Genomic DNA, 27,765 nt, shown 5'->3' with positions numbered 1-27,765 from the left:
ACACTCGGCCACCACCCCTCCCTCTACCCCACCTAGATGACAATCGTTCTTTCCAATCCACCATTAATCGTAATGTGAAGGTCAAAGGTCTCATTGCTCTGGAACAAGGAATTAAAAACCAAGTTGAGAAGCACTAGCCTATGAAAACACAGAGCTGAGCACTTCTGTAAACACACTCCCCCCACACACATATACACCACGCATTGTTTTATGTACACATACACATCCTGACCTTCAACGAGTGAGTTTAGAAAATGAAACAAACAAACAAATAGGCCTAGGTTATCGTGTTGACATCTCCAATGACACAAACAGGATGACATAGAGGTTAAAGGTCATAAGGTTGCCATACGACGTCTAACTAAAAGCTACTTGGTAACAAAGTTATAACGCAGTTGGAGTCTACAACAAACAACGTTTAGACTGAAAGAATTGAGGACTTCCAGACTTTTTACAAAGCTTTTATCAACTCACTCTGTCTGTTTGTGTGTCTGTCTGGCATGGGCGTAGCCAGGGGGGGGTTTTTGGGGTTCAAACCCCCCCCGAAATGAAATCCCCCCCCGAGGGGGGGGGGGGAGACGGACTTTAGTGACTGATTTTTTGCTTTGATTTTCTTTATTTTAGGTAAGATTTTAATACTAAACCATCACTTGCCCCAGCGCAGCCAAAGGGGTTTTTAGTTTAAAACCCCTACCATGGGGTTTTGAGTTTGAAACCCCCTACCACGGGGGGGGGGGGGGAGGGGGGAGACGGACTTTAGTGACATGATTTTTTGCTTTGATTTTCTTTATTGTAGGTAAGATTTTAATACTAAACCATCACTTGCCCCAGCGCAGCCAAAGGGGTTTTTAGTTTAAAACCCCTACCATGGGGTTTTGAGTTTGAAACCCCCTACCACGGGGGGGGGGGGGGAGACGGACTTTAGTGACATGATTTTTTGCTTTGATTTTCTTTATTTTAGGTAAGATTTTAATACTAAACCATCACTTGCCCCAGCGCAGCCAAAGGGGTTTTTAGTTTAAAACCCCTACCATGGGGTTTTGAGTTTGAAACCCCCTACCACGGGGGGGGGGGGGAGGGGGGAGACGGACTTTAGTGACATGATTTTTTGCTTTGATTTTCTTTATTGTAGGTAAGATTTTAATACTAAACCATCACTTGCCCCAGCGCAGCCAAAGGGGTTTTTAGTTTAAAACCCCTACCATGGGGTTTTGAGTTTGAAACCCCCTACCACGGGGGGGGGGGGGGGGGAGACGGACTTTAGTGACATGATTTTTTGCTTTGATTTTCTTTATTTTAGGTAAGATTTTAATACTAAACCATCACTTGCCCCAGCGCAGCCAAAGGGGTTTTTAGTTTAAAACCCCTACCATGGGGTTTTGAGTTTGAAACCCCCTACCACGGGGGGGGGGGGGGGAGACGGACTTTAGTGACATGATTTTTTGCTTTGATTTTCTTTATTTTAGGTAAGTTTTTTATTCTAAACCATCACTTGCCCCAGCGCAGCCAAAGGGGTTTTTAGTTTAAAACCCCTACCATGGGGTTTTGAGTTTGAAACCCCCTACCACGGGAGGGGGGGGGGGAGACGGACTTTAGTGACATGTTTTTTTGCTTTGATTTTGTTAATTTTAGGTGATATTTTAATACTAAACCATCACTTGCCCCAACACAGCTAAAGGGGTTTTGAGTTTAAAACCCCCTACCAGGGGTTTTGAGTTTAAAACCCCTAACAGGGGGTTTTGAGTTTAAAACCCCCTACCAGGGGTTTTGAGTTTGAAACCCCCCTACCAGGGGTTTTTGTAGTTCAATCCCCCTCTTCTATAAAACAAAACACACAAAAAATGCAAACGATAATCCCCAAATTCCAAGTGCACAGTTAAGAAAGATTTTGATTTTAAAACCCCCTTCCAAAATTTACGATAGACCCCCTCTTCAATATGAAAAAAAACAAACAAATTATGCACTCAAAATGTTATGAGCGTAGCTAAATGGGTTTTGACTCAGTTTTAAGTTTAAACTCCCCTCCAGTGGAGTTTGAAGCTAAAAAATACATCTTCAATAAAAAAAAAAAAAAGCAAATTACACACTCTAAAATCTAAGAGCGTAGCTATATTGGTTTTGAGTTTAAACCCCCCGCCAGCGGGGTTTGAAGTTAAAAAATACATCATCAATGTAAAAAAAAAAGCAAATTACGCACTCAACATGCTATGAGCGTTGCCAAAAGGGGTTTTGAGTTTAAACTCCTTTCCTCCAGATGGTTTTGAGTTTAAAATCCCCCTACAGAGCGTTTTGAGGTGGAATACCTCTATCCTCAATATTACTCTAAAGCAAACTACAGTTACCAAATTCTATGATCGTAGCTAAATGGGGTTTTGAATTTAAAAAACTATAACAAAGTCCTGAGATTTTTAGTTTAAAACCTCTAACAGATGATTTTGACGATATAACCCAAATTTTAAATATAAAATCTAAAGCAAACTACATTCACCCAATTCCAAGAGCGTATCCAAGAGAGGTTACATTTCTACCAGTGGCGGGGCTCCATTAATAAAGTGCAGTGAATAGTCATCTGCCGAAATTGAAAAACACTAAATGTGGCTCAACAAAGATGGCTAAGACAGATTTTAGGAGTTAGTTATTGAGATCGGGTCTAAGTCAAGGAAATCATATGCCGAACTGGGAGTTGACCCCTTAGTAAAATTGTGACTGAGCGTCGCATGAGGTTTGCGGGACATGTTCTCCGACAAAATAAATTACGCATAATAAGAGTTGTGATGACATCCTAGTACAACTTGGCGCCACACATTCATGGAGGTCCTCGGAGCAGGTGGGAAGAGGCTTCAGATATTACCAGTGACAGATTTTTGTAGAAACAGCTTGACGGCAAATGCGCCAAACGGCGCGGCAGGGTCTTAGTCAGTAAAAACAGCCCATACATTTTTTAAATAAGACTTTTTAATAGCAGGAAAATGCACTGTAGATACCTCAGAATATGCATTTTGTTGACATTCTATGCCAGAAATAGTGCTTGGCGGCGGGGCTCCGCCCCGCTCTAAGGTGAGCTCCTAGAGCTCCACCAGAGCCCCTTGCTGGCAATGGCGGGGAGTCAACCATTTTTTCACTAACTCCAGGAAGAACCTATTCTAGGGCACAATAAACGTGTTCCAAAAGAATGAAGGGTCAGAATGTAATAAAGATTATGAACACACAAACACATACATACAAATATTTTTTTCGCGAAAGGGGGGAGGGCGGGGGGGGGGGGGGAGAAAAAATCTCCCCCCCCCCGAAACCCCCCCCGAAAAAAAATCCTGGCTACGCCCATGCTGTCTGGTAAAAGGTTAGAACACGTTAGTTCTCTCACACCCAATCTCGGAAATTATGCACAATTATTTCTTTTACTTGACAACACAAGAATCAATTTAAAAAATTAACCAATTAGGTAATTAACTATTGATAATTAATTATTTTGTTTGGTATCTCGAACAAGGGAAAGAAATTGTACTTGACTGAAGTGGTGGTCTAAGCTTAGTTATTCCCCTATAGAGGTCGTCGTCTCAGGCTTAGTGAACACAAACATGAAATAGAAACAAGAGATAACTATACAATCTTCCATGTTCAGAAACTCTTCGCTAGCAGAGCGGTTACCGTATTGGCTTGAGAATCCCGAGAAGACCTTAGCCCACGAGTTCGAATTCGGTTCGTTCATCTTTTTTTTTAAATAAATACATTTAAAAAGCGATCACTCAGATACTCTGTTATTTTTCCCTTTACCCCTTTCCAAATGCCCATACAAGTGATAGGATCACAGCGACTGAGAAAGCAGTATGAAAAGGCGCTAAACTAAAACAATTGGTGAAAATATTTCTAATAGCACAGATTTATTTTTGTTGGTCTTGATCTATTACAAATTTAAGTAGGCCTACATGACTGATCCAAACTAATTGATACATTTAATATAAGCTTTGTTTTGCTTTTTTTAAGTTTTTTATTTTTTATTTTTTTGCATGTTAAATGTTATAAAGCTAATACTTTATTTTACTAAGAGTCCAGATGTCGGATTACACTACAATATAGGAACCTCTCGTATGCTTGGCTTCTGGTCTAGCTAAGAATGGGGAACCCAGGTGGGGCTCAATGAGCAGTGTCACGGATGTGATTAATGATCATCTCTATTGATGGGAGACTTCCGCCTCTGGGCAGAAGAGTCGGTGAAGAGTTAATCTTTCATTACTGACCTCTAGCGGGATAAGCATGCCCTTATGTCAAGGGTAAAACAAGGCGCAAACTCGACCCTTATGGACACCCTAGGCCTATAGAGATGACAACAGTGACTGCAGACCATCTTGGATCTTCATTCAAGTCCGCGAATTAAACTGGATCATTAAAACTGACTCCTGCGTGGGGACTTACATTTCGAGCGCTATTTTTTTTTTTGTTTTTTTTTACTTCAGTGGTTCTCAAAAAAAGGTTTCGATGAGTACTTGTAAGTTTATATTCCGAGTTCACATCCCTAGTGAAAACCAGATACACTAGATAGATCTAGTAGTGAGAGGTCGGATAGAACCGGAAGATAAAAATCATCATCATCATCACTCCTTTGAGTTCCTCATGGAACATAGGGCCTCGACAAAAACACGCCACTCTCCACGGTCTCTTGCTAGCTTTTTGATGGTGTCCCAGCTCTTCCCGGTCTTCTCTGCTTCTTCAAGTACACTGCGTCGCCATGTTCTTTTTGGTCTTCCTCTGCGTCGCAGAGGAAGATAAATATGGAAATAGAAATAGAGGTGAAAGGTTAAAACAGAGGCCCATACTTCAAAATAAAACGTTGAGATGTGACTGGACAGAAAAATGTAAATTTTACATTGGTTTAAGTAAAGAACGGCTGTTATTACTTTTAAAAAAATGCTTCCTTCTTCTTCTTTCTAATTGCCCTAAGAGTTGAGTCTAAGACTCTAGGGACGTTAGGCCTATGGAAGCTTGCCCTAAGAGTTGAGTCTAAGACTCTAGGAACTTTAGGCCTATGGAAGCTTGCCCTAAGAGTTGAGTCTAAGACTCAAGAACTTTAGGCCTATGGAAGCTTGCCCTAAGAGTTGAGTCTAACACTAGGAACCTTAGGCCTATGGAAGCTTGCCCTAAGAGTTGAGTCTAAGACTCTAGGAACCTTAGGCCTATGGAAGCTTGCCCTAAGAGTTGAGTCTAAGACTCTAGGAACTCCAGGCCTATGGAAGCTTGCCCTAAGAGTTGAGTCTAAGACTCTAGGAACCTTAGGCCTATGGAAGCTTGCCCTAAGAGTTGAGTCTAAGACTCTAGGAACCTTAGGCCTATGGAAGCTTGCCCTAAGAGTTGAGTCTAAGACTCTAGGAACCTTAGGCCTATGGAAGCTTGCCCTAAGAGTTGAGTCTAAGACTCTAGGAACCTTAGGCCTATGGAAGCTTGCCTCCATCTGCCTGTCTGAACAAACTTCTGTCTGGGTTAGGGTTAGGGCAGATGCAAATTATTAGATCCCTATTACAGATGGCTCAGCAAACACAACTCTGATCATATCGGGGTTCGAACTCGATCCCCCTCTGTTAGGTTGCCAAGCCGCAGCCAAGCGGTTTTGTTCTCTCCACCACACATTCATAATATTAATATCTCTATTCTAAATATCTTTATTTTAATTATCTGTATTCTGAAAATCTGTATTCGGAGTACATGTATCTGTATTCTGAGTACATGTATCTGTATTCTGGGTACATGTATCTGTATTCTGAGTTACTGGAGGGGTAAGCGTTCAGAAATGGTTTATTGGTTTGGGTTCATACTAGATCTAGATCTGGGTAGATTCATCAGTTTATTCTTGGACGAGTCATTAGTATTGCAACGTGAATATCATGTACTAAGTAGGCTACACGCAAATTCAAATGAGGTGATATGCGTGGCGCTGTGTTGACATCCGCTGTCATCCCTAATTTATATCAAGCTCACGGACACGCAGATAACTTACACGAACAAACATCCATATGTGTGTGTGTGCATACGTGTTTGTGTGTAGGCCTATGTGTTGCACCTGCGAATGTGTTGTGGTCATGAAAGATTCATAAACAAAAGCTCTGCTGCTTTTAATGGGAGACAACTGCATTTAAAATCCGGTCCAATCCGGTCAACAGTCAAAGTTGCAGACGACACCCGATAATATTTAATTATACACACTTGTCATTGCGTTTTGTCATTGCTGTGTTCTTTGACATAACACTGACTGTTTCGACTTATTGTTTGGTAAGCTCTGAATTATATCATGTATTAATGCAAACATAGATATACATGTATAATGTATTCTGACCATACACATGTCTATAGACTATAGGCTCAAATCTAATCGGGTTGTACAATGTATTTATTTACACTCCCGTGGCTTTACGCGATATTTTGTTAGTTTTTACAATGCTTATATTAACCCACTCCGTCTTTCTGTCCGGTACAAATTGTGTACACGTTTTTTCTCCCACTTCCCATTCTCAGATCAAGTTGAAACTTTGTATAATCATTAATCATTCACTGACCATGTCAATACACAAATCAATCAAAAGATTATTCCAATTAATTAATAAATAAGTGTAATTCATTAATGTTTTATATAGAAAGGGGATTTAAACCTTGGAGTATTGAGAGATATGACAGTGCTTTTGAGGTTCTTCCAGTTAGATTAGATTTTCAAAAAGTATTTTCTATACTTTGCTTGTTAACAAATTTAATTTATTGTGAATCTTTCCGTTCCACGATTCCTTGCAAACACAAAATCACGTGACTGCATTTAGACTTTCGCTTCACATTTTTTTTATTCCCATCTTGTATTATAGATCTAGAATGATGGACATGGAAATATATATATATAGGTCTGTGTAGTATCTAGATGTATCTTACAAATTACAGACGTTTCTTTAAAAAAAAGGAATATAATTGCGTCCAACGCGTATCTATGTGTTAATTTACTGTGTATGTTACTTAGAGGCTTAAACTCTGCTAAGGCATTAATTTTACTGCCTGATTCAGACTGCCTGATCGTGCGGTATGCGCACTGAGTTGTCGTTCTGTCACCTCGATGGTCCCGGGTTCATACCCTGTCGGCTGCCCTCCCCTGTCGTCCTGTGGCAGGTTCGGGCTAGTCAGGATGTAGATTATCCGAAACATGTACATTTTACAAACAAACAATTCAACATTTTACAAACCTGTTCCATGTTCTAATGGCACTAGGGAAGAAGGAGCAATTGTACGCATTTGTCCTAGCATATGGGATAAGAAACGTGAGTCTTTCTGAATATTCTATTCATCATCATCATCACTCCCTTGAGTTCCTCATGGAACATAGGGCCTCGACAAAAACACGCCACTCTCCACGGTCTCTTGCTAGCTTTTTGATGGTGTCCCAGCTCTTCCCGGTCTTCTCTGCTTCTTCAAGTACACTGCGTCGCCATGTTCTTTTTGGTCTTCCTCTGGGGGTTCCACTCTAAGGCCTGCCTAGCTCTGTTGCTGGTATCTTTTCTAAGGGTGTGACCAATCCATCTCCACTTCCTCTCTACCTACAAATGATGTTTTGATCGTCATGGGAGACTTGAATGCCAAAGTGGGAAGTGACAACAGAGAGAGAGAGAAAAGTATTGGCACCCATGGACTTGGCACCATAATTGAAAATGGAGAAATGTTTGCAGACTTCTGCACATTTAATGAATTAGTGATAGGAGGCAGCATTTTCCCCCCACAAAAAATGCCACAAAGTGACATGGGTTTCACCAGACAATAAAACAGAGAATCAAATCGACCACGTTACCATACGGCGGAACTGGAGAAGCACATTACTAGATGTACGAAACAGAAGAGGAGCAGATATTGGCTCAGACCGCCACCTAGTTGTTGCCAAACTAAAAATGAAGCTGGCCAGCAATAAAACAGAAAGAAACAAAAGGAAAAGATTTGACCTAGACAAGCTCCACAACACCCAGATTAAAAAGGAATTCCAACTATCCCTACAAAATAGATTTGCTGTGCTACAACTAGATGAGGCCAAACAAAGCGTCGATAAATCTTGGCAAAATTTCAAAGAAATTATTACTGAAACAAGCAATGAAGTACTAAGCCTTAACCCTAAGAAGAAAAAACAGTGGATTAGTGACGAGACATGGAAATTAATCGAAGAAAGGAAATGCGCTAAACAGGCAGTTAACCTAGAAAAAACAAGAAACCACTAGCAACAATTAAAACAAGACTACCAAGCAGTTTCACAGAAAGTCACCAAAATGCTTAGACAAGACAAACGATCATTTTACAATAATCTGAAGAGAAAAAGAAGAAAGAAAAAAATATTCTATTCAGTTATGTTTAATTTGTAAGTTATGATTCGATGTTATATGTATTATTACTACTATACTTATAAATCTTCTGAATTGTCTTTAGTAAAAAAAAAAAATAAAGTTCCCACTTTCAGACCATGGGGTATATAGGCAGATGATGTTAAGGTCATCTGTTTCTTTGGCCAACGATTAACGAGCAGGGTATCATGTGGCCAGTATAACGACAAACCTCCTTTACTTTCCTTAACTATAGCCAGGTAACCATTATAGTTGGGTGGACTTAGGGGCGCCGTAAAAATCTTCAAATTCAAAATCTCAATTTTCAATGAGATTCGAATCCATGACTCCGGGTTTGGAAGCCTAGCGCTTAACCACTCAGCCACAGCGACCCTAAATTGTCTTTAAGTTTAGTGATTTCACCAGGGCCGGATTTAAGAGAGCGCATTTGGGGCTACACCCGGAGCCTCCACAAGAAAGGGGCCTCCACAATAGAGATATAAATATATCAGAAATTCATTTTTTTTTTCTTTCGCATTTTGACCGCTGACAAAAATGTCGTGATTAAAAGGTGTCCGCCTGTAGCATGCTCGGAATAAATAAATACAGCTTCGGATTTACGACAGAGCGTCTACCAAGGGCCTTAACCCCGCCCCCACTCAAGAATCTGCATATTAAATATTTTTAAAATGGAAAGTAAGATTAAATTTACAAGAACTCTCTTTCTTCTATAATATAGCGTGCTTTTAGATAAAAGTATTTTCATTAGCAAGTGGATCTTTATTACAGCTATCGAAAAATTGTAGGGGGCTTCCACAACATTCCTTTCCATTTCCACTAAATACTTAAATCCGGCCCTGACTATTATTAATGATGTTACTCTTTGTCAGTTTGTGTTCTGTGCAAGGTAATGTTAGACCACATCGGACGCACAGGGGCCGCCCACAAAAATTGTTTACATTTTTTAAATGTAGAACGAGTAGTAAAATGTTGGGGTTTTTTTCCTTGTTTGTTTGTGTTTTTTTTCTTGGGGGGGGGGGGGTCATTGTTTTTTTCATACTTTAAGTGATTGGATAAAAATACCTTTAAAAAGACAATGGATAAGTTATGAAAGCAAGAAAACGAGCAAAAGCACACGATTAAATGTTAGAAACTTCGAATGAGCGAATCAAAACATCAAAACCAAAGAAAAAGAAAAAAAAAACTAAAACTAAAAATAGAACCCTTGTCATGTGACACAAGCATATACGTCTGAAGCAACAGTACTGTCCACGTGACATTAATTAGCACAGGCAAATGTGTCATCACAAGAGTTTGTACAATTAAGTAAATAAACATTTAAATCTAATATTGGACTCTTTTGGACTTAGCCTTCAGGTTTTTAGTCAATTAGTTACTGGCAATGAATTATTTTGTTTGATACCAACAAGGGAAACTAATCCTTCAGACAATTTATTGGGTTTAGTCCCCTTAAATAATTGTTAACGCTATTTCTTCCTCACGCATTCTCCGATCGAGTTGATACTTTAAACACTTATTTATTGTACCTAACAAAACATGAATCGATAAACAAAAATACTCAATAAGTCAATTAATTATTTGTAATTAATTTTTTTGTTTGATATCGAATAAGGGAGATAACTTGTACATTATTGATAGATATAGTTTTAAGGGCGGAGTTCTTCCCCTTTAGATAAGCTTTTTTTTTTAAGTATTTTTTATATTATGCTTGCTAAAATTGTTTAATCGGAACAATCGCAGGTAAAATGTATGAAAATATCAGACAGCTGAAATTCACTTAAGTTTGTCCAGGTTCTTACCAACGTCATCTTCACCCTTTCTCTTACTCATCGTCACCTTTCTCTTACTCATCTTCACCTTTCTTTTACTCATCTTCACCTTTCTTTTACTCATCTTCACCTTTCTCTTACTCATCGTCACCTTTCTCTTACTCATCTTCACCTTTCTTTTACTCATCTTCACCTTTCTCTTACTCATCTTCACCTTTCTCTTACTCATCTTCACCTTTCTCTTACTCATCTTCACCTTTCTCTTACTCATCTTCACCCTTTCTCTTACTCATCTTCACCTTTCTCTTACTCATCTTCACCTTTCTCTTACTCATCCTCACCTTTCTCTTACTCATCTTCACCTTTCTCTTACTCATCTTCACCTTTCTTTTACTCATCTTCACCTTTCTCTTACTCATCTTCATCTTTCTCTTACTCATCGTCACCTTTCTCTTACTCATCTTCACATTTCTCTTACTCATCTTCACCTTTCTTTTACTCATCTTCACCTTTCTCTTACTCATCTTCACCTTTCTCTTACTCATCTTCACCTTTCTTTTACTCATCTTCACCTTTCTCTTACTCATCTTCACCTTTCTTTTACTCATCTTCACCTTTCTCTTACTCATCTTCACCTTTCTCTTACTCATCTTCACCTTTCTCTTACTCATCTTCACCTTTCTCTTACTCATCTTCACCCTTTCTCTTACTCATCTTCACCTTTCTCTTACTCATCTTCACCTTTCTCTTACTCATCTTCACCTTTCTCTTACTCATCTTCACCTTTCTCTTACTCATCTTCACCTTTCTTTTACTCATCTTCACCTTTCTCTTACTCATCTTCATCTTTCTCTTACTCATCGTCACCTTTCTCTTACTCATCTTCACATTTCTCTTACTCATCTTCACCTTTCTTTTACTCATCTTCACCTTTCTCTTACTCATCTTCACCTTTCTCTTACTCATCTTCACCTTTCTTTTACTCATCTTCACCTTTCTCTTACTCATCTTCACCTTTCTTTTACTCATCTTCACCTTTCTCTTACTCATCTTCACCTTTCTTTTACTCATCTTCACCTTTCTCTTACTCATCTTCACCTTTCTCTTACTCATCTTCACCTTTCTTTTACTCATCTTCACCTTTCTCTTACTCATCTTCACCTTTCTTTTACTCATCTTCACCTTTCTTTTACTCATCTTCACCTTTCTCTTACTCATCTTCACATTTCTTTTACTCATCTTCACCTTTCTTTTACTCATCTTCACCTTTCTTTTACTCATCTTCACCTTTCTCTTACTCATCTTCACCTTTCTCTTACTCATCTTCCCCTTTCTCTTACTCATCTTCACCTTTCTCTTACTCTGTTAGACCGTTGGTACATGATCTGTTGACCGTCTCTCTCCATTCCTCTCTGTCTTTTGCATTGACTAGAATCTCTTTCTATCAGAGGCCCGGTCCATTCTTTGAGGTTGTCTTCCCATCGCTTTCTCTGGCCCGTCTCCTTTTTTCCTGGTACCTCTCCCTTTTCTTTCTAGATCTCAGACAATTTTGGTCTACATGTTTTGATGCACGCCTCATTATTGATATGGTAAACTACGTGTGTGTGTGTGTGTGTGTGTGTGTGTAGGTAGAGCGTACATGCCTGTCCGGGATGACCACGTGAAAACTGAGTCATGTACGTGGCTCGCTTAATTGTGTTGACAATTTATTTGCATGTGACAAAGGGGAATTCCCAGCCAACACACACACACACACACACACTGTCCCTCTTATTCTGACTAGTCTTGTTATACAGACAGTTGGTCCATACAGACTTTTTTGCCTCTACTACTCAACTTAAAAAAAAAAAGTGTGGTAAGTACGTTTGCAAAGCTTGATACATTTTTTTGCCAGTTTTTTTAGCGGCCCCCGTAAGGGGGAAAAAGCCGCTATTAGGTTTGTGCAAAGTGTCCGTCTGTCACACTCAGATCTCGAAAACTAGAAGAGATATGAAAAATATTATTTTTTAAAATTTGGTTTGTTCAGAAAATTAGAGCCTACGTTTGTTGTTTTCAGATCTCAACTCTAAAGTCATGGCATACAGAAAGACAAAGTTGGTGAGTCCAAAATAAATTTTTTTTTAAGTTTATTTTTAAATAGTGTTAAATATTTGTGATAATACGTCTGTACGTATAATACTTTGTTAGTTTGTTTATGTGACTGGTTCTTAGCTTGCGAGTGTGTGTGTCTGTACTATTTTGTTTGTGTGAGAGAGAGAGAGAGAGTGCGTTTGTTTCAGTGATGTTTTGTGTCTGTGTGTGAGATGTTTCTATGATGTTTGTCTGTGTGTCTGTGTGTGTGTGTGTTGTTTAAAGGTAACTTTCCCTTTTGTTTTATATCTTGTTTTGTTTTTTTTAGATGGGGAAAATTGAATTAATTTAAACCCATGCAACACTTTAATAACTTAATGAAATTACTTTTAAAGATGTTCATATCGGATCTGTCAGCTTCATATGTTTATTCATTATTTCCCCACTAGGACGGGGTCCGAACTCGGACTGTTTGAACGTGCTATCATTTTTATTAAATAAAAAAAAATGGCATAGGTAGGGGCAAGATCTGTATCCAAACATGCCCGCCCCTCCCTTTTCTGTGTAAAAAAAACCTGTTATGGAGATTTAAACTGCGGATATTGTAGTAGGTTATAAAACTAACTATTAGTGGGTTTTTCAAAATTTTTAACATCTAATGTGCTGGTGTTTTAAACTTGACAAAAAATTAATATTTCCATTGAGAAGGTCCTTGTATGTGCCATTATTCATTTTATCAGCTACTCTGTGCATTAGTACTTTTTATTTCTTAACCAAAGTTCACCTTCAAAGTTAAAAGAGTTTTAGAACGAAAGGTGCTATTTACTTTGTGGTTTAACCAGAGTGATCTGCCCCTCCAACCCTAGAGCTTCCAAAAAAGGAGGGGAAACAACTATGGTTATTAAAATTTTATTAAACGACTGTGACTAGTATAACATTGAAAAATTGAAAGAAGAATTTAAAAAAAAATGAAATTAATGGATTAGATAGATAGTGAGACAGTCCTATGTAAGATAAAGTATTATTTCAATTTCAACCACGCACAAACACAGGTACGAGAACGCCTACTGAACCTACCTGCCCTTGGCCTAAACTTTCGATAAGGTTGCCATATACTTATGAAGTTTATCTGTTTATGAATCATTTTTGGCTTGCATTTTTTTTTGTGTCGTCTGCTAGACAATGGTTAGGGTATGTCATACTATTGATTCCGCTTAAGCCTTGACATTCAATGAGGCTTAAGGCTTGGAGTAAATTGAACGGATATGACCTGAGTCATTGATTTCATCCCACGATAACACTCTTGCTGATATAGCGATATCAACTTGGCGGACTGACGTGTCTAAATCTAGATCTAGTTATTGCAAGATTCATTTATAAAACTTTTGAGCTAACCAGTTATAAAATGAGGAAAATATACTACTTATTATTATAAGGCCAAGCCATTTTATTACTATGTTCTCTTCGAAGTAGCGAAAATACTTTTAAAAGTTAAACTCATTATACATTCTTGTACCTTAAATGTTTGCTGGGCAGTGTTAGGGTGATCATCAATTTGTCATGAAATGAAGTTCACAAATGACTTTCAACTGTGTAAAATACTATAAGAAATGTTCTAACAAAAATGTCTTTCACCCAGAGGCGGCCTTAGCAGTGCGCGGGGCCCTTAGCCGTAAGGGTAAAATTATGCATCAGATCCATAAGCTCGTTTTGAATCCTATATCCGAGGTACTGCTCGTGGGCCTAGGAGTTCTTAATACGCCGAGGATGTTATTGCATCATGTTACATAGTTTGGGTCGAATTTGACAAGCATTTCAACCAAGCCTAATAGATGACCGTTGTTTGACGCATAATGTTTCCATTGTCTTTCGCAGTTCCGACTTTTCTAATGAAAAAAACAACACATCCGCATCACTCGGCCACCCGATGTATATGCACAGTAGCATATTAGAGAGAAAAATGAAAACGTCATCGTCAAACTTTCTGGATGCTGGTTTACGAGAACTGGTCTGGTTATCGAACCTGACGATGACAAGGGAATCTTCTATCGCGGGGCTCCCCTTAGGAGCGGGGCCTGGGGCGGTTGCCCCACTTGCCACCCCTTAAGGCCGCTACTGATTTAACTTTCACCTGTGAAGTTGATGGTGTGCAACTGTCAGGACTAACAAATGTTGTACAAGACATTTTCTTCTTCTTTTTTTTTTTCTTATTTATGTGTGAGAACTATTAAATATTGACCAAAAAAAAAAGTATGATACCGAGTTTCGATTCGCAAGATCGAGAAGCTAGTTGCACTTCAACTCGTCTTGAAATTTACGCGCACCCACGGGGGTTTTAGCCAGGGCTTTTAAAGAGTAGGATTTAATCCTCTTAAGCTAACACTCAACATGAGTTCAAGATTGATAAAACATTTTTATACTGACTAAAAACAAAGAGTGAAGTATCACATACCCCATCAACAAACGAAGCTTTTCTTTTTTTCGCTTATAACTTAAAACAACGGAACTGTTTAGTGACAGTATCATTTGAGCCAGCCAGTCTGGCAACAGTCTTGGAATGACGGAACTGTTTAGTCTGGCAACAGTCTTGGAATGACGGAACTGTTTAGTCTGGCAACAGTCTTAGAATGACGGAACTGTTTAGTCTGGCAACAGTCTTAGAATGACGGAACTGTTTAGTCTGGCAACAGTCTTGGAATGACGGAACTGTTTAGTCTGGCAACAGTCTTGGAATGACGGAACTGTTTAGTGACAGTATCATTTGAGCCAGTCAGTCTGGCAACAGTCTTAGAATGACGGAACTGTTTAGTCTGGCAACAGTCTTGGAATGACGGAACTGTTTAGTCTGGCAACAGTCTTGGAATGACGGAACTGTTTAGTGACAGTATCATTTGAGCCAGTCAGTCTGGCAACAGTCTTGGAATGACGGAACTGTTTAGTCTGGCAACAGTCTTGGAATGACGGAACTGTTTAGTCTGGCAACAGTCTTGGAATGACGGAACTGTTTAGTCTGGCAACAGTCTTGGAATGACGGAACTGTTTAGTGACAGTATCATTTGAGCCAGCCAGTCTGGCAACAGTCTTGGAATGACGGAACTGTTTAGTGACATAATCATTTGAGCAAGCCAGTCTGGCAAGCGTCTGGAATGATGTAACGTCACGATCTCTCGGGTCCCGGCTAAGAAAGCTTAGAATAGCTTTGGAGCTTTAATTAAGACACAGGCCTAAGTTGCTTGGTTTTTTGTTTTGTTTTTTATCGATTCTAGATTGTTCATAAATTCTCTAGATCTATACTTATTATTTACTTGATTTCTCAGCAGACCCAGTGTACATTTATTTCTGTTATGTCATTGTTTTGAATGAATTCATTTGCCAGTTTTAATGTACAAATCACTGTGTGTGCAATTTTATTATTCAATTTTCTACATTGGTATTGTGGCTCTGGAATCCAATAACACAGCCCCCCTACACACACACACACACACACACTGTAGTGTGATGTCGAGACCATTTGCTATAGAAGGCCTCAACACTTATTTGTGGTAGTATACATTGGTAGGCAAATAGCTTGTTGCCACGCCGTACAGACTTCGTCTCAAATGCCCACAGGTTACGACGTTATAGGCCAGTGTTCAGGCCTTGTGTGACGATTGGTCTCGGTTGTATAAATTCAGATCTAGAGTCACTATGACGCAAGAGCCAGCCTACATCAGCATGATGACATTGCGACTTCTATCCATACACAGCTGCCGAAACTGGCTTAAGGTTACCCTAAAGTGTTTTAATCACGATTATGTTTTAAAGCGATTGGCTTCTGAACCGGGATCCCGGGTTCGAATCCTGGTGAAGACTGGGATTTTTTAATTGCGGGATCCTTGGGCGCCTCTGAGTCCCAACCAGCTCTAAAGGGTACCTGACATTAGTTGGGGAAAAGTAGAGGCGGTTGGTCGATGTGCTGGCCACATGACACCCTCGTTAACCGTGGGCCACAGAAACAAATGACCTTTACATCATCTGCCCTATAGGTCTGAAAATGGAACTTTACTTTTTTATGTTTTAAACACACGAGGGCATCGTGGCTGAGTGGTAGAGCGCTTGGCTTCCGAGCTGGTGGGATATCGAGTTCGAATCTCAATGAAGACTGGGATTTTCAACCTCGGACGGCCCTGAGTTAACCCTTCTCTAATGGGTACCTAATATTAGTTGTTGAAAGAAAAGGAGATCGGTCGTTGTGTTGGCCACATGACACCTTCGTTAACCGTCGGCCAAAGAAACATCACCTTGGCATCCTCTGTTATATCGATCGAAAGATCTAAAAGGGTACTTTGCTTTTACTTTTTTTATGATATGCTACCGATAGCTTTGATCTGCCAATTTTGGTGTTTTTTTCGTTGTCTGTGTATCCTGTGTCAGATAACAATATTGAACTACCGGTTTGAAACTAATCTTAAAGTTTAGACTTTGACAAACATTCAAATACTTACCGGTCTTTGCAGTATGGTGATATACGCACAGCCTTCATAATCCTTTAACAGTTTGTTATGGACCTGTTCGTTATGTTTTAGAACTCTCGCATCCACCCATGTCAAATCTAAACGCCATATCTATATATATCTATATGCTTTGGACTGTCGCCTAGTGCTAGAAACTTTCTCGTCTTTAACATACAAAAAAAATACTTAGGCCAAATAAAACGACAACAATAAAACCTATACGAAATATTACTGTTTCAATTACTTTGGAGCAGTCATGCCATTAAATTTGTAGCTCGTTGCCACGTCATTCAGACCTGTGACGTGGAAACGAGCTATTGGTCTCCACTGCCCACAGGTTGTGACGTTGCAGGTCCGTGTTCAGGCCTTCTATAACGATTGGTCTCGACTTACCCCCTCCCCCACCCCTTAAAACATCAACGTATAAAACTGGAGAAAAATCACAAAGCTTTATTTTGACGTATCGCTTTGGAATTGTATTCACAACGAGTTTTATTGCTACTTCATTTTTTTTTTACTTGGGAAATAGTAAGACATATCTTAGCCCACCCCAAATATTTCTTCTGCTACATGGGGACCACTGAGATCCCCAGTTCTGCTATTTTCAAGCTAAGAAATTAAAGCCTGAAGAAAAGAAAATGGAAGATGGCCTTGGCGAGGCCAACAATATCTCTGCATTGTTATTTATGTTAGTCTGCATTATGTCGAGATACGTCTAATTAATATGCTCGGCTTTGTCCTTGAGATTTTTTATCTTTTAAAAAAAAAACTTAACTTAAGCTTCCTTTTGTATTTTTTAAACCCATCTTTTCTGAACAAATAAAAAAAAAAAAAGAGACAACGTGTATATAGCCAACGTTTTTATATTTAATAGACAGAAGTTACCAAGGCGACATTTTTATACTGTGTTCTTACACTATCTGGGGTAGGGGAAAGGATATGCTGACTAAGACGTTGCCATTCCATATGCCTACATTCAATGGTGTAATACCAAACTTTCTACACGTATTGGTGTGACACTGTGGAGTTCAATGCCATGCATTCAGTGCTGTCACACCACTTGCCCTACAGCCAATGGTGTCACGCCACATGTCCTACAGCCAATGTTGTCACGCCATGTGTCCTTTACACGCCACATTATTTACATTTATCGATGTCACGTCTCATTATGAAATGGTCTCACCACACGTGACCCTGACACACTTCCCAACACAAAAACACTTCGCTCTAAACAGCGTTTCTCAAACTGTGGGATGCAAACGTATAGTTTCGGATGGGAGGCGTCACGAGTAAATGTTTGAGAAACACTGCTCTAAATGCTTTATTTAGGATAGCTTAAAGACAACCTGACCTGAACTGTGAGCGGTCATGACACGCTTTATAGGATTTTAACAGAAACAAAATCACTCAGTTGTCGAGTCCCCGGCTTACGATTTTTTTCGTTTTCATTTTTTTAAATTTTATGGATTTTTGTTAAAGTTAGAAAAATGTTTAATATCTGTAAATAATGTTAGACCTTGCTAATACAATGCTCCACATAGATTCACAATGGTATCATTGGTATGTGTTGTTGCTGTTTTTGTGTTGTTGTTTTTTACATAGCTAGAAAAAAAAATTAGTTTGGGTCACCGAATCATTTCCACTTGGTGTGGTATGCAACATCGGACTGTTGATACAATGGTCTGGAGTTTGAACCCTGCCTTCCAACATCCTCCGCAGAAAGTTTTGGACTAGGACGCAGTCATCTTTTAATTTTCTTGAAGGAACATCCAAAACAAAACTAGCCGACAAGGAAAAAGGGGAGACTATACATGTATTCAAGTCGCGCAACTCAAAAACACAGCAACTACCGGGAAATCCACTTAATTTAGGCATTTGTTTGTGTTTCAGGATGTTCCAGACTACACCCTTATTCCCGGCGGTCTCAACATTGGATCTCAAATCATCGTCAGGGGAAGAGTTCCTTATGGTGAAAACAGGTCAGTGTCTTTAGTTAATTAAGTTGTCGTTTCAATGTCTTCTTTAGTGATGGTCAGTCAAAATAAGGCAGACGTTTTCAATACGACAACAACTTGTACTTGTAAGTTATTTATATGTTCCATAGAGCTCACGATACAAATAACCACTGGGGAAAAAAGTGTCATATTTAACAAAGCTTATAACAACTCTGTCTGTCTGGTACAATTATTTTTGTTTACATGTTACTTCTCCCACACCCATTTTCCAACAAACTTCGTAATTATTTATTGTAGCTAACAAAACATGAATCTAGGTCGTACTAATCCCTCATTCTCATTTTTAAGTTGGAGCATTCAGATGACTAGACCTATATATGAGATGAACTGTGCAGTGGTTTCCACATCAGGGAGCTCTCCATATAGTTTTCTTTCTATCTTTCATCAAAAATAGATTTAAAAAAACATTTATTCAATTAATTAGAATTGATTATTTGCATTAATATCGAGAAAAGGAAAATAAATCCTACAGCATTGAAAAATGTGATTATAAATATGGAATTTCTCCCCTTAGATAAGCTTTGTGTTTTTTTTTTTAAAGTATTTTTTTTTTATAGTTTGCTTCTTAATAAAATCTTTTTGAGGATGTCATTTGAACTCATTTAGAATCATTCATCTAGGATTTCTTTAATATGACACCGTTGTTGTTTCTAAGGGTTTAGTAATGGCTGTATAACAGGAGTCATTAGTATGTTGTAAACATAACACTCCATGTATGGGAATGTATTGCCAGCACGTTATTCTGGCATCTTATAGTTTGTTAATGTTCCCAAGATTTCACTATTTGAAACAATGTTCAACTTGTTTCATTTCAGATTTCACATCAATTTACAGAACGACATAGAAGATGGTTGTGATGTGGCTTTCCATTTCAACCCCCGCACTGACTCTCAGACAGTTGTTCGTAACTCCTACCAAGGGGGTTGGCAGAACGAGGAGCTGGACATTCCATTTTTCCCTTTTTCCAATGGGTCAAAGTTCACCATCCGAATTTACGTGCGTGCCGACGCCTACATTGTCTTGGTGAATGGTGCTTATTTCTTGGAGTACTCTCACCGCCTCTCCTACCAGGATGTCAGATACATGAAACTGAGTGAAGGGGCAGAGTACTATGAATCAACAGTACAGAATGCTTGCGTAAGTTATCTGTTCCTAGATTTAGGCCTACACTCAAATGAAAATTGTCAGGAAGTAATTTAGAAAATTGCGAAACCTCAATAGTAATAAATTAAAGTAGGGTAAACAAAACAGTGTTTGTGAAAAAAAGGACCAATAATATCATAAAGCTTCCTATTCAAGATTGATTAATATAAATTTCCTCTGCATTTGTCTAACTTATAGATCTAGAATCTATAATACATAAAACACTAAATCATAACTTACAAATAGAAAAACAAAACCTAATAAAATAATCAGAAAGACAAAAAGATAGAGGCAGATTTCTTATTCCATACACTCGAACTAATTCATACAAGTGCTCCATCCCTAGTGCCATTAAAGAATGGAATGGGTTGCCTGAATCAGCCAGGAAAACCAATGACTTAGCAGAGTTTAACATGCATGACTAGATTGACACATGAAATATGTAGGACGTAATTACCTTCTTTTTTGAAGTAACGTCTGTAATAGATAACATAAGAAGATACTGTAAGTGTGAAAGTGGTCATGATTTTAAAAATTAAATGCTCCTTCCAATATAAGAGATTATGTCGCAGGTGTCTCAATATTGGATCTCTAATAATCATTAGTGGAAGAATTAGATCAAGCAAACATTAAGATTTTATTCAAAATGTTTTTTTTAACACAACATCATGTACCGGTATCATATTTTATTTTTGCTTTTCTTTCTTCCAGCATGTTCCATACAAAGGGGAATTCCCTGGTGGACTCAAGATGGGAAAAGCCTTGAGGGTTCGAGGTTTTGTTAATGACAATGCTGAAAGGTAATGATGTAAATTCCCTAATCCTACACAATCAATATTCACTTGCATCTCAAGTCCAACTTACTGAAATTAAAATATTCACAACTGTAATTGTCTAACGTCACTTTGTCAACAATTTATTGAATGAAATTCTTCTCAATTTTATTTAAAAGGAGTTTATAAAATTTTATATATTGTATAGAGTGCAGGTTATATACAAAAGTTGTTAAATTTTATTAATTATTTCGAGTGCATTACTAATAAACTGAGAATACATTTTTTTTCTAAATGAAAATAAGTTTTTTTTTATAATGTTAGAAAACTTGTCATTTGATGGGTTGAGTCACATAACTCTATTAAAAGTATTTCTAAATATCTACATTGAAACAAAGTCATCGGTCTCAAAATTTTACACACATTTAAGTAACCAACAAATTACTGCACTTTTAATACTGTATGTTTAATTGACAAAGAATATATATAAATCTTGTGTCCATTTATCTGCAATGTTTATCTTTCTCATTTCTTAAAAGAAGTTAACTTTTAAAAAAAAATTTTAGTTATTTAAATCTTTCTAAAAAATTCCAACTTCATAACGACAGGTTTGCTATCAACTTTAATGCTGACTACGATGGAGATACTGTGGGAATCCACTTCAATCCACGCCAAGATCAGGAGGATGTGGTCCTCAATTCCAAGGTTGGTGGCTGGCAGGAGGAGGAAAGAGGACAAGGATGGTTTCCTTTCAAGAGAGGTCACTTCTTTGACGTCTTGTTCATTTCCTGGGATGGTAGATTCATGGCAAGTATCATTGCAGATTATATTGCATTTCAGGCAGTCAAGCTAATATTCAAATCTCTTTTCTTAAACCATTTTGTTAGAGAGAGTGTTTGCCAGCTAGGGTGTCAATTTAAGGTCTTGAGCTTAAGTCTTAATGAGACTTCTGAAATTTTAATTGAGATTCATATTGGAGGCCTAGGTGTATAAGGTTATGACTTAACTCGACTAAATTACAAATATATCTAGATTCTAGGTAACCAGCCTGAAAGTACTTAAATCAAATTATTGTTAGATTGAGATCTACTTCCCATTTATTATTTCAAAGTCAAGAATATATTATTATTTTTTTTAAGCATACACTTGTTTATTTTAGTTTCAATCTTCTTTGTTACTAATAAATTGTGATGAACTTTTACTTGGATTCAGTTATATTAAATAGCATTAAAGTAAACTAGATGACCAGTAATATTCCCTTTAGAATTTTTTTTTTAAGAAAAAGAAATTACTCATCAAAATTTGTGATCAACAGGCAGGCGGGGATGTCACATTACTAGCCAAACGACTTTCTTTACTTTTTGTAAATGATAACTATTTAAACTTAATTTCCTCTGAGCTCTTAACAAAAAAAGTTACATCTTATTGTGTGAAGATGATTCATAAAACCTGGATGTACGTTAAAAACCTGGATGAAAAAATATTTATCATAACTCTCATGCTGACATCCAGCCTGATCCAAACTTCTCTAATCTTTAATCTTCTGAAATATATTTAGGATTTTATTCTAATTTTTTAAAAAAAGCTGTAAAATCAAATTTTAGCAATATTTAGTTCACATAAGTAAAAACATTTAATAATAATTTAGTGAATGTTTCATAATATTTTTACTATTAACAGATCTATGTCAATGGCAAGTATTTCACTGCATACACATTTCGCATTCCACCAGAAGATGTTCGCTACCTGGATATCAATGGAGATGTTACTCTCATGGATGTTGAGTTTACAGATCCATTGGTGAGAATCAATCCTTAAAAAGGCCAAATTATAATATACAGTACTAATAAAATACTCAGAAAGACACAAAGGTAAAGGCACATTCCTCGTTCCATATGCTAGGACAAATTTGTACAAATGCTCCTTTATCCCTAGCGCTATTAGAGCATGGAATGGGCTGCCTGAGCCAGCCAGGAAAACCAGTGACTTGGCAGAATTTAAGTCATTGGTAAACATGCATGACTAGATGCATGACACGTAGGATGTAATCATCTTTTTTGAACTAACGTCTGTATTTTAAAAGATAAGATAAGAAGAAATTGGATCCCCTGGACAGACTTTTTGTGGAGGCTCTTAACTTTCTCCAAGCTACAATCAAATGAAACTTAATGATATCCATCTCATAGCATGTCATATTTGTGTAGGAAAAATTTAAATATGTTTGTACAATAAAATTACACTTAATGATATTAATTCCATCTCATAGCTTGTCATATTTGTGTAGGAAAGATGTAAATATGTTTTTACATTTATTCTCATTTTCTTATATTTAATGTGTTCAGTTTTGTTAAAAATAGTAAATTGTGTAAGGGTGCAGCTGCATAGTCTTGCATTTGTGTAAATCTGGCATGTTACTTATCTTGTCAGTCTTTAAATTGTGTCCAGATTTCATTACTTAAACATATTTTCTAAAAATAACTCTAGATCTAGTGTGGCACACAAAACTATTTTTAAAAAAAAAGATAGTTATTAAACCAAACTCTTGTAGATCTTAATTATTGAATACAAACTTTACAAATTTGTTTACAAATTTTTAAACTTTATTTTATATTTTTTTTTACTTGAAGTAAAATATAAAAAAATATTTTGTTCACTTTTCAGCCAGGTGACTACATTAAGACTATTCCTTCAGGTCTTGACAAGAGTGACCTTATTGTTATTAAAGGATTTTTCTACCCAGAAGGCCAAAGGTAAAATTTTTAAAATCTGTGTTACATTTTTTTTTAATTTATGTTTCATAAATGTTGCACTTGATGAGCATAACAGAGTAGCTAATATAAGAGCCTTCAATGGCAAGGTTTTTTTTCTTTAGGGATTATATGTTTTTTTTGGGGATTTTATTTTTGATAAAGAGAAATTTAATTTATGTTGTTTTTTTTTTGTTTGATAAGACAATGAAAGAAAAAAAAAAGCATACTGTAGTCCAAGTTTTCACTGATTTACTTTAAAATTGTTCAGATTTGCTGTCAACCTTTTGTACGGTACATCACTGGATGATGACATCGCCCTCCACTTCAATCCTCGTCGTGACCAAGGGGAAGTGGTTCTCAACAGCAGAGAAGGTGGTGCCTGGGAGGAAGAAGAGAGGCACTCACTGCCACACCCCATGGTTGAAATGTTACCTTTTGAAGTAGAGATTGTCAATAAGAGCAAAAAATTCAAAGTAAATCTTTTTTTCAATACACTATTTTGGCTTACATCTCATTTGAATGTACACTAATACACATTTATTAATGAGGAAACTAAATTAAGCTTCATTTAAATTGTGATTATTTTTGTTACTTTAGTCAATAACAAAGAAGATTATTTTAAAATCAAAACTCATTATTATATTAGTATATATATACATATATATGAATTAAGCCTGTTATGAAAACTACCATAGTATGCACTATTTGCCTCATGCCTTTTAAAACCTATAGTTTCATTAAATAAAGGCAATGTAGGACATACTTTCATTGGAAATAGTAAATAAATTTTAAAAAGCTATTGTTGTTTTGTTATTGGTTCAGCAGTAAATGGAACACATCATTTATAATGATTCTGTTGACTTACAGATCTACATTAATGGTAAAAAGTTTACCAGCTTCAAGGCAAGAGGCAATGTGGAGGATATCAAAGGCATTAATGTGAATGGAGAAGCGTACATTTATGAGGTTAAACTTTTGAGACGTGTGGTAAGGATTTTTATTTTAAAAACTTTCCTGTTAAATATGTTGACTTGTTTTTGCTTCTGCTGTTTATAGATAGTTTTTGATTTTCACTAATTTTTACTTTACATTAATTATATAGATGTAATTCATTTGATTAATATGAAAGATAATACAAATGGACAAAATGTTTTTTGTGTAAAAAAAACAAACAAAAAAACTATTTTGAAAAAAAAGATGATTGGATTTTTATTAAATGTGATATCGAAAACTTTTTTTTTTATGAGATATGTTTCTTAGGCCTATATTTTTTACAGTTTTTGACCCAGAAAACATATACATATTTGCCAATTGTTTTTTAGGATAGGCCTTTTGTAGATCGCCTGCCAGGTGTTCTGGAATCAGGATCCTGGGTGTCCATCATTGGCACACCTAAGAAGAATGCTGACCGTTTTGCCATCAACCTGCAGTGTGGTGATGACCCTGATTATGGCAATGATGTTGCCTTCCACTTCAACCCTCGCTTCAGTGGTCAGGACTCTATCAGAAATACTCTTGAAAATGGATCCTGGGGTGGAGAAGAAAAAGAGCAGCCTAATTTCCCTTTTGAACCAGAAGACAGATTTGAGATCAACATTCTTAGACTTCCTGATGTGTTTAGAGTGAGTACTTCCTAACAAAAGTTGTGTATCTTAGGGTAATTAAAATAAATTGGCCTTCTCAAGACTTCTAAAAAGTCTATTTGTTTTAAAAAAAAAAAAACATATTTGTGATACAGAAGCAACAGTGAAAGCTTTGATAGATAATTTTTTTCGTAATTTTCTGTGGATAAAAAAAAAAGTTGAAAACTAGTGTTGAAAACTAGTGTATCTTTAACTAATTTTATTTTAATTTATGAAATTCTGATTCACTTATTGCAAACATTAATTTCAAGCTCAAAATGTGTGTATCTTTATGTGCTTCATTAAGCTCTCCACCATTTCCTACAAGAGGCGTGGTGGCTGAGTGGTTAAGTCTTTCAAACTGAGAGCTATCAAGTTTGAATCCTGGTGAAGAATGGAATTTCAAACGTTGGAATTTTTAGCGTGTCCTGCTTCCATCAACTTTAATGGAAAGTAAAGGCACTTAGTTATTGTGCTGGCCACATGACACCCTCAATAACCATTGGCCATAGAAACAGATGGGCTTTACATCATCTTCCCCTAGGGATTGCAAGGTCTGAAAGGAGTACCTTTGGTTTTACCTTTGGTTTTACCCTTCCCTACATTGTGAAAGACAAGCTATTTTACTTAATGACATTGTAGGTCTTTCATAATTGTGTCAGTATTAGATATTCTAACATCATGCTTTATTTTTTATCTATTTAAAATGTTTGCTATAAACTTTCAATTATTTACCACTCTATTTTATTAATTAATAAGTGTTTTGATGGTTGACCAGGTTTTTGTCAATCACAAGTTCTACATTGACTACGCTCACAGAATTGACCCAAGCCGTATCTGCCACATAATGTTAACAGGAGACTGCAACTTCTTTGAGCCTGAGTTTTATTAGAGAAAGATGGAGATGGGCTTCAAGTTTGACTGATTCCCTTTGAACAAGTTTCTTTATCAAGATGTGATTTTTTATATTTATAAAAAAGAATGTTAAAAGTTGTATTCTATACACTGAGAATATGCACATATAGGCCTACCTTTTTACAGCCATATTGTAGCTTTTGCTAATTAAATACCAAAGATGTGTAGCATATAAAATTGCAAGTTGTTTTTTTTTTTACTTTGGTGCAAAGTATTTTTTTTATTTTTGTATTTTGTATTAATAATTTTTTAATGGAACATGTTATGCTTTCTGGTTTTATTTTAATAAAGCATGATAAAATAGTGTTTCTTTATTTTTTTCTTCATTTGTGAAGTATTAGTGTCTGCAAATGTTATGTTAAATTCATGATAGGGGTGCTTTAATAGGACATTGTGGCCAACTGGTAAAACACTTGACTTATGAACTCAGGGTCATTGGCCTTCAGAACTTTTAGGATGTAACCGAGTCCACCCAATTCTAACATAATATGTAGAATATTAAGGTGATTTGTTGTACTGGCCACAAATCTCTTAAAACTGTCAGCAATTGAAACAGTTGCATTTTATGACATCTGCCTCATGGATCATAAAGTCCGAAAAGGGAATTTTACTTACTTAAACTCATTTAGATTTTAAAAACTGTCAAATGTCTGTGAATTTTAAAAGTGTATCTACAGTCACACAATATAAGTTCTATATATACGTAACACAGTATTAATTAGCATGAGGTAAAAGGTGGTCGAAGTAACAGAGGTACCCCACGGAAACGCTTCAAAGACCAGCTTAGCCATCAACTTTCCTTGGCTGACATAGAAGAGAGCACCTGGCTGCATGCGGCGTCGGAACGAGACAGCTGGAGGTCACTCACGAAGGCCGCGGGATGCAGATTTGAGACCAAAAAAAAATCTGCTGCCGAGGACAAATGCAGACAACGAAAAGAAAATCTAAATCGACCACCTGCGAACAATGGTTATGCTTGCCCTAGATGTGGCAAAATATTCAGGTCACAGCTGGGACTGCGCAGCCACGGGAATACTGTATTCCTCACTAATCTTATTATTATAATTATTTAGCGTAGATCATGGAATAAATTAAAATACAGGTTTACATAAATAAATTCATCTCATTAACTGAAACAATTTAAAAGAAAAATCAAGAAAAAAGAAATCTAAATAGTAATGTGCTAAAAAAATAGAGCTAAAACTAAAAGTAGTAAAAATAAAAATACTTTTTTTGAATCTTTAATAGAATGATAAATATTTCAGATTGTACAGGTGAATTCATTTTAAAAGTTGCATTATTAGGCTACAAATAATGCAATCTTAAGCAATCTACTAAGACTTTGTAACATTGTAAAGAACAACTGGAAATAAACTTGATACAAAAAGTGAGCTGATTGACTTATTAATATCCCAAAGGCTGGCTACTGGTTCAAGATTTAAATAAATTTCAAACATCTACATCACTACCATAAAGATCTATACTTCCTGTAGCGCATTCAATATAGCCTATACGTATTTATAAAGTCATCCCCCGTCGTCCTGCGGGAGGTTTGGACTAGGAAGTAAATTATCTTCAACTCTGAAAGAACATCCGAAACATGTAAAACATTTTACTAACAAACATACGGTACTGTATTACAGTAAAAAAAAAAATTGGTACGTGAGAACACAAACTCAAAATCGGCCCCCGAAGTGGTCCACCCAGGCAGGTAAAAAGGCAGGTTTCAATATTTTCAGAAAAAATATCAGAATGAAATTCGATCAAATACAAATGACAGAAAAATAGAGAAGGAAGGTTGACAGATCTTGTGTGGTGCCCATACGGTCAGCAGACCAAAGGATATGTGAAAGTGAAGTTAGATTTA

General features: G+C 36.9%; 1 protein-coding gene across 3 annotated transcripts in view; it reads left to right on the top strand.

Moving 5' to 3' along the window:
- LOC106055414 (uncharacterized) overlaps positions 1-26,204 on the top strand; it is a 31,867-nt gene extending 5,663 nt beyond the window's left edge. The window contains exons 1-12 of one of the 3 annotated variants that reach the window (XM_056022516.1): positions 6,116-6,261; positions 12,174-12,214; positions 18,571-18,659; positions 19,511-19,832; positions 20,550-20,638; positions 21,220-21,418; positions 22,292-22,411; positions 23,273-23,361; positions 23,630-23,834; positions 24,229-24,348; positions 24,684-24,983; positions 25,762-26,204. In XM_056022516.1, the coding sequence (XP_055878491.1) occupies positions 12,191-12,214; positions 18,571-18,659; positions 19,511-19,832; positions 20,550-20,638; positions 21,220-21,418; positions 22,292-22,411; positions 23,273-23,361; positions 23,630-23,834; positions 24,229-24,348; positions 24,684-24,983; positions 25,762-25,875 (1,671 nt within the window). In that variant the 5' untranslated portion in view covers positions 6,116-6,261; positions 12,174-12,190 and the 3' untranslated portion in view covers positions 25,876-26,204. Of the gene's footprint in view, positions 1-6,115; positions 6,262-11,861; positions 11,973-12,173; positions 12,215-18,570; positions 18,660-19,510; positions 19,833-20,549; positions 20,639-21,219; positions 21,419-22,291; positions 22,412-23,272; positions 23,362-23,629; positions 23,835-24,228; positions 24,349-24,683; positions 24,984-25,761 lie in introns of those variants that run through there. The other 2 variants (XM_056022517.1, XM_056022515.1) reach the window with 2 other exon arrangements.
- Positions 26,205-27,765: the final 1,561 nt, after the last annotated feature.

The sequence above is a fragment of the Biomphalaria glabrata genome, chromosome 3 (genome assembly GCF_947242115.1).
Source record: "Biomphalaria glabrata chromosome 3, xgBioGlab47.1, whole genome shotgun sequence".
Taxonomy (NCBI): Eukaryota; Metazoa; Mollusca; class Gastropoda; family Planorbidae; genus Biomphalaria; species Biomphalaria glabrata.
This window is presented reverse-complemented; position numbering and strand designations above follow the sequence as displayed.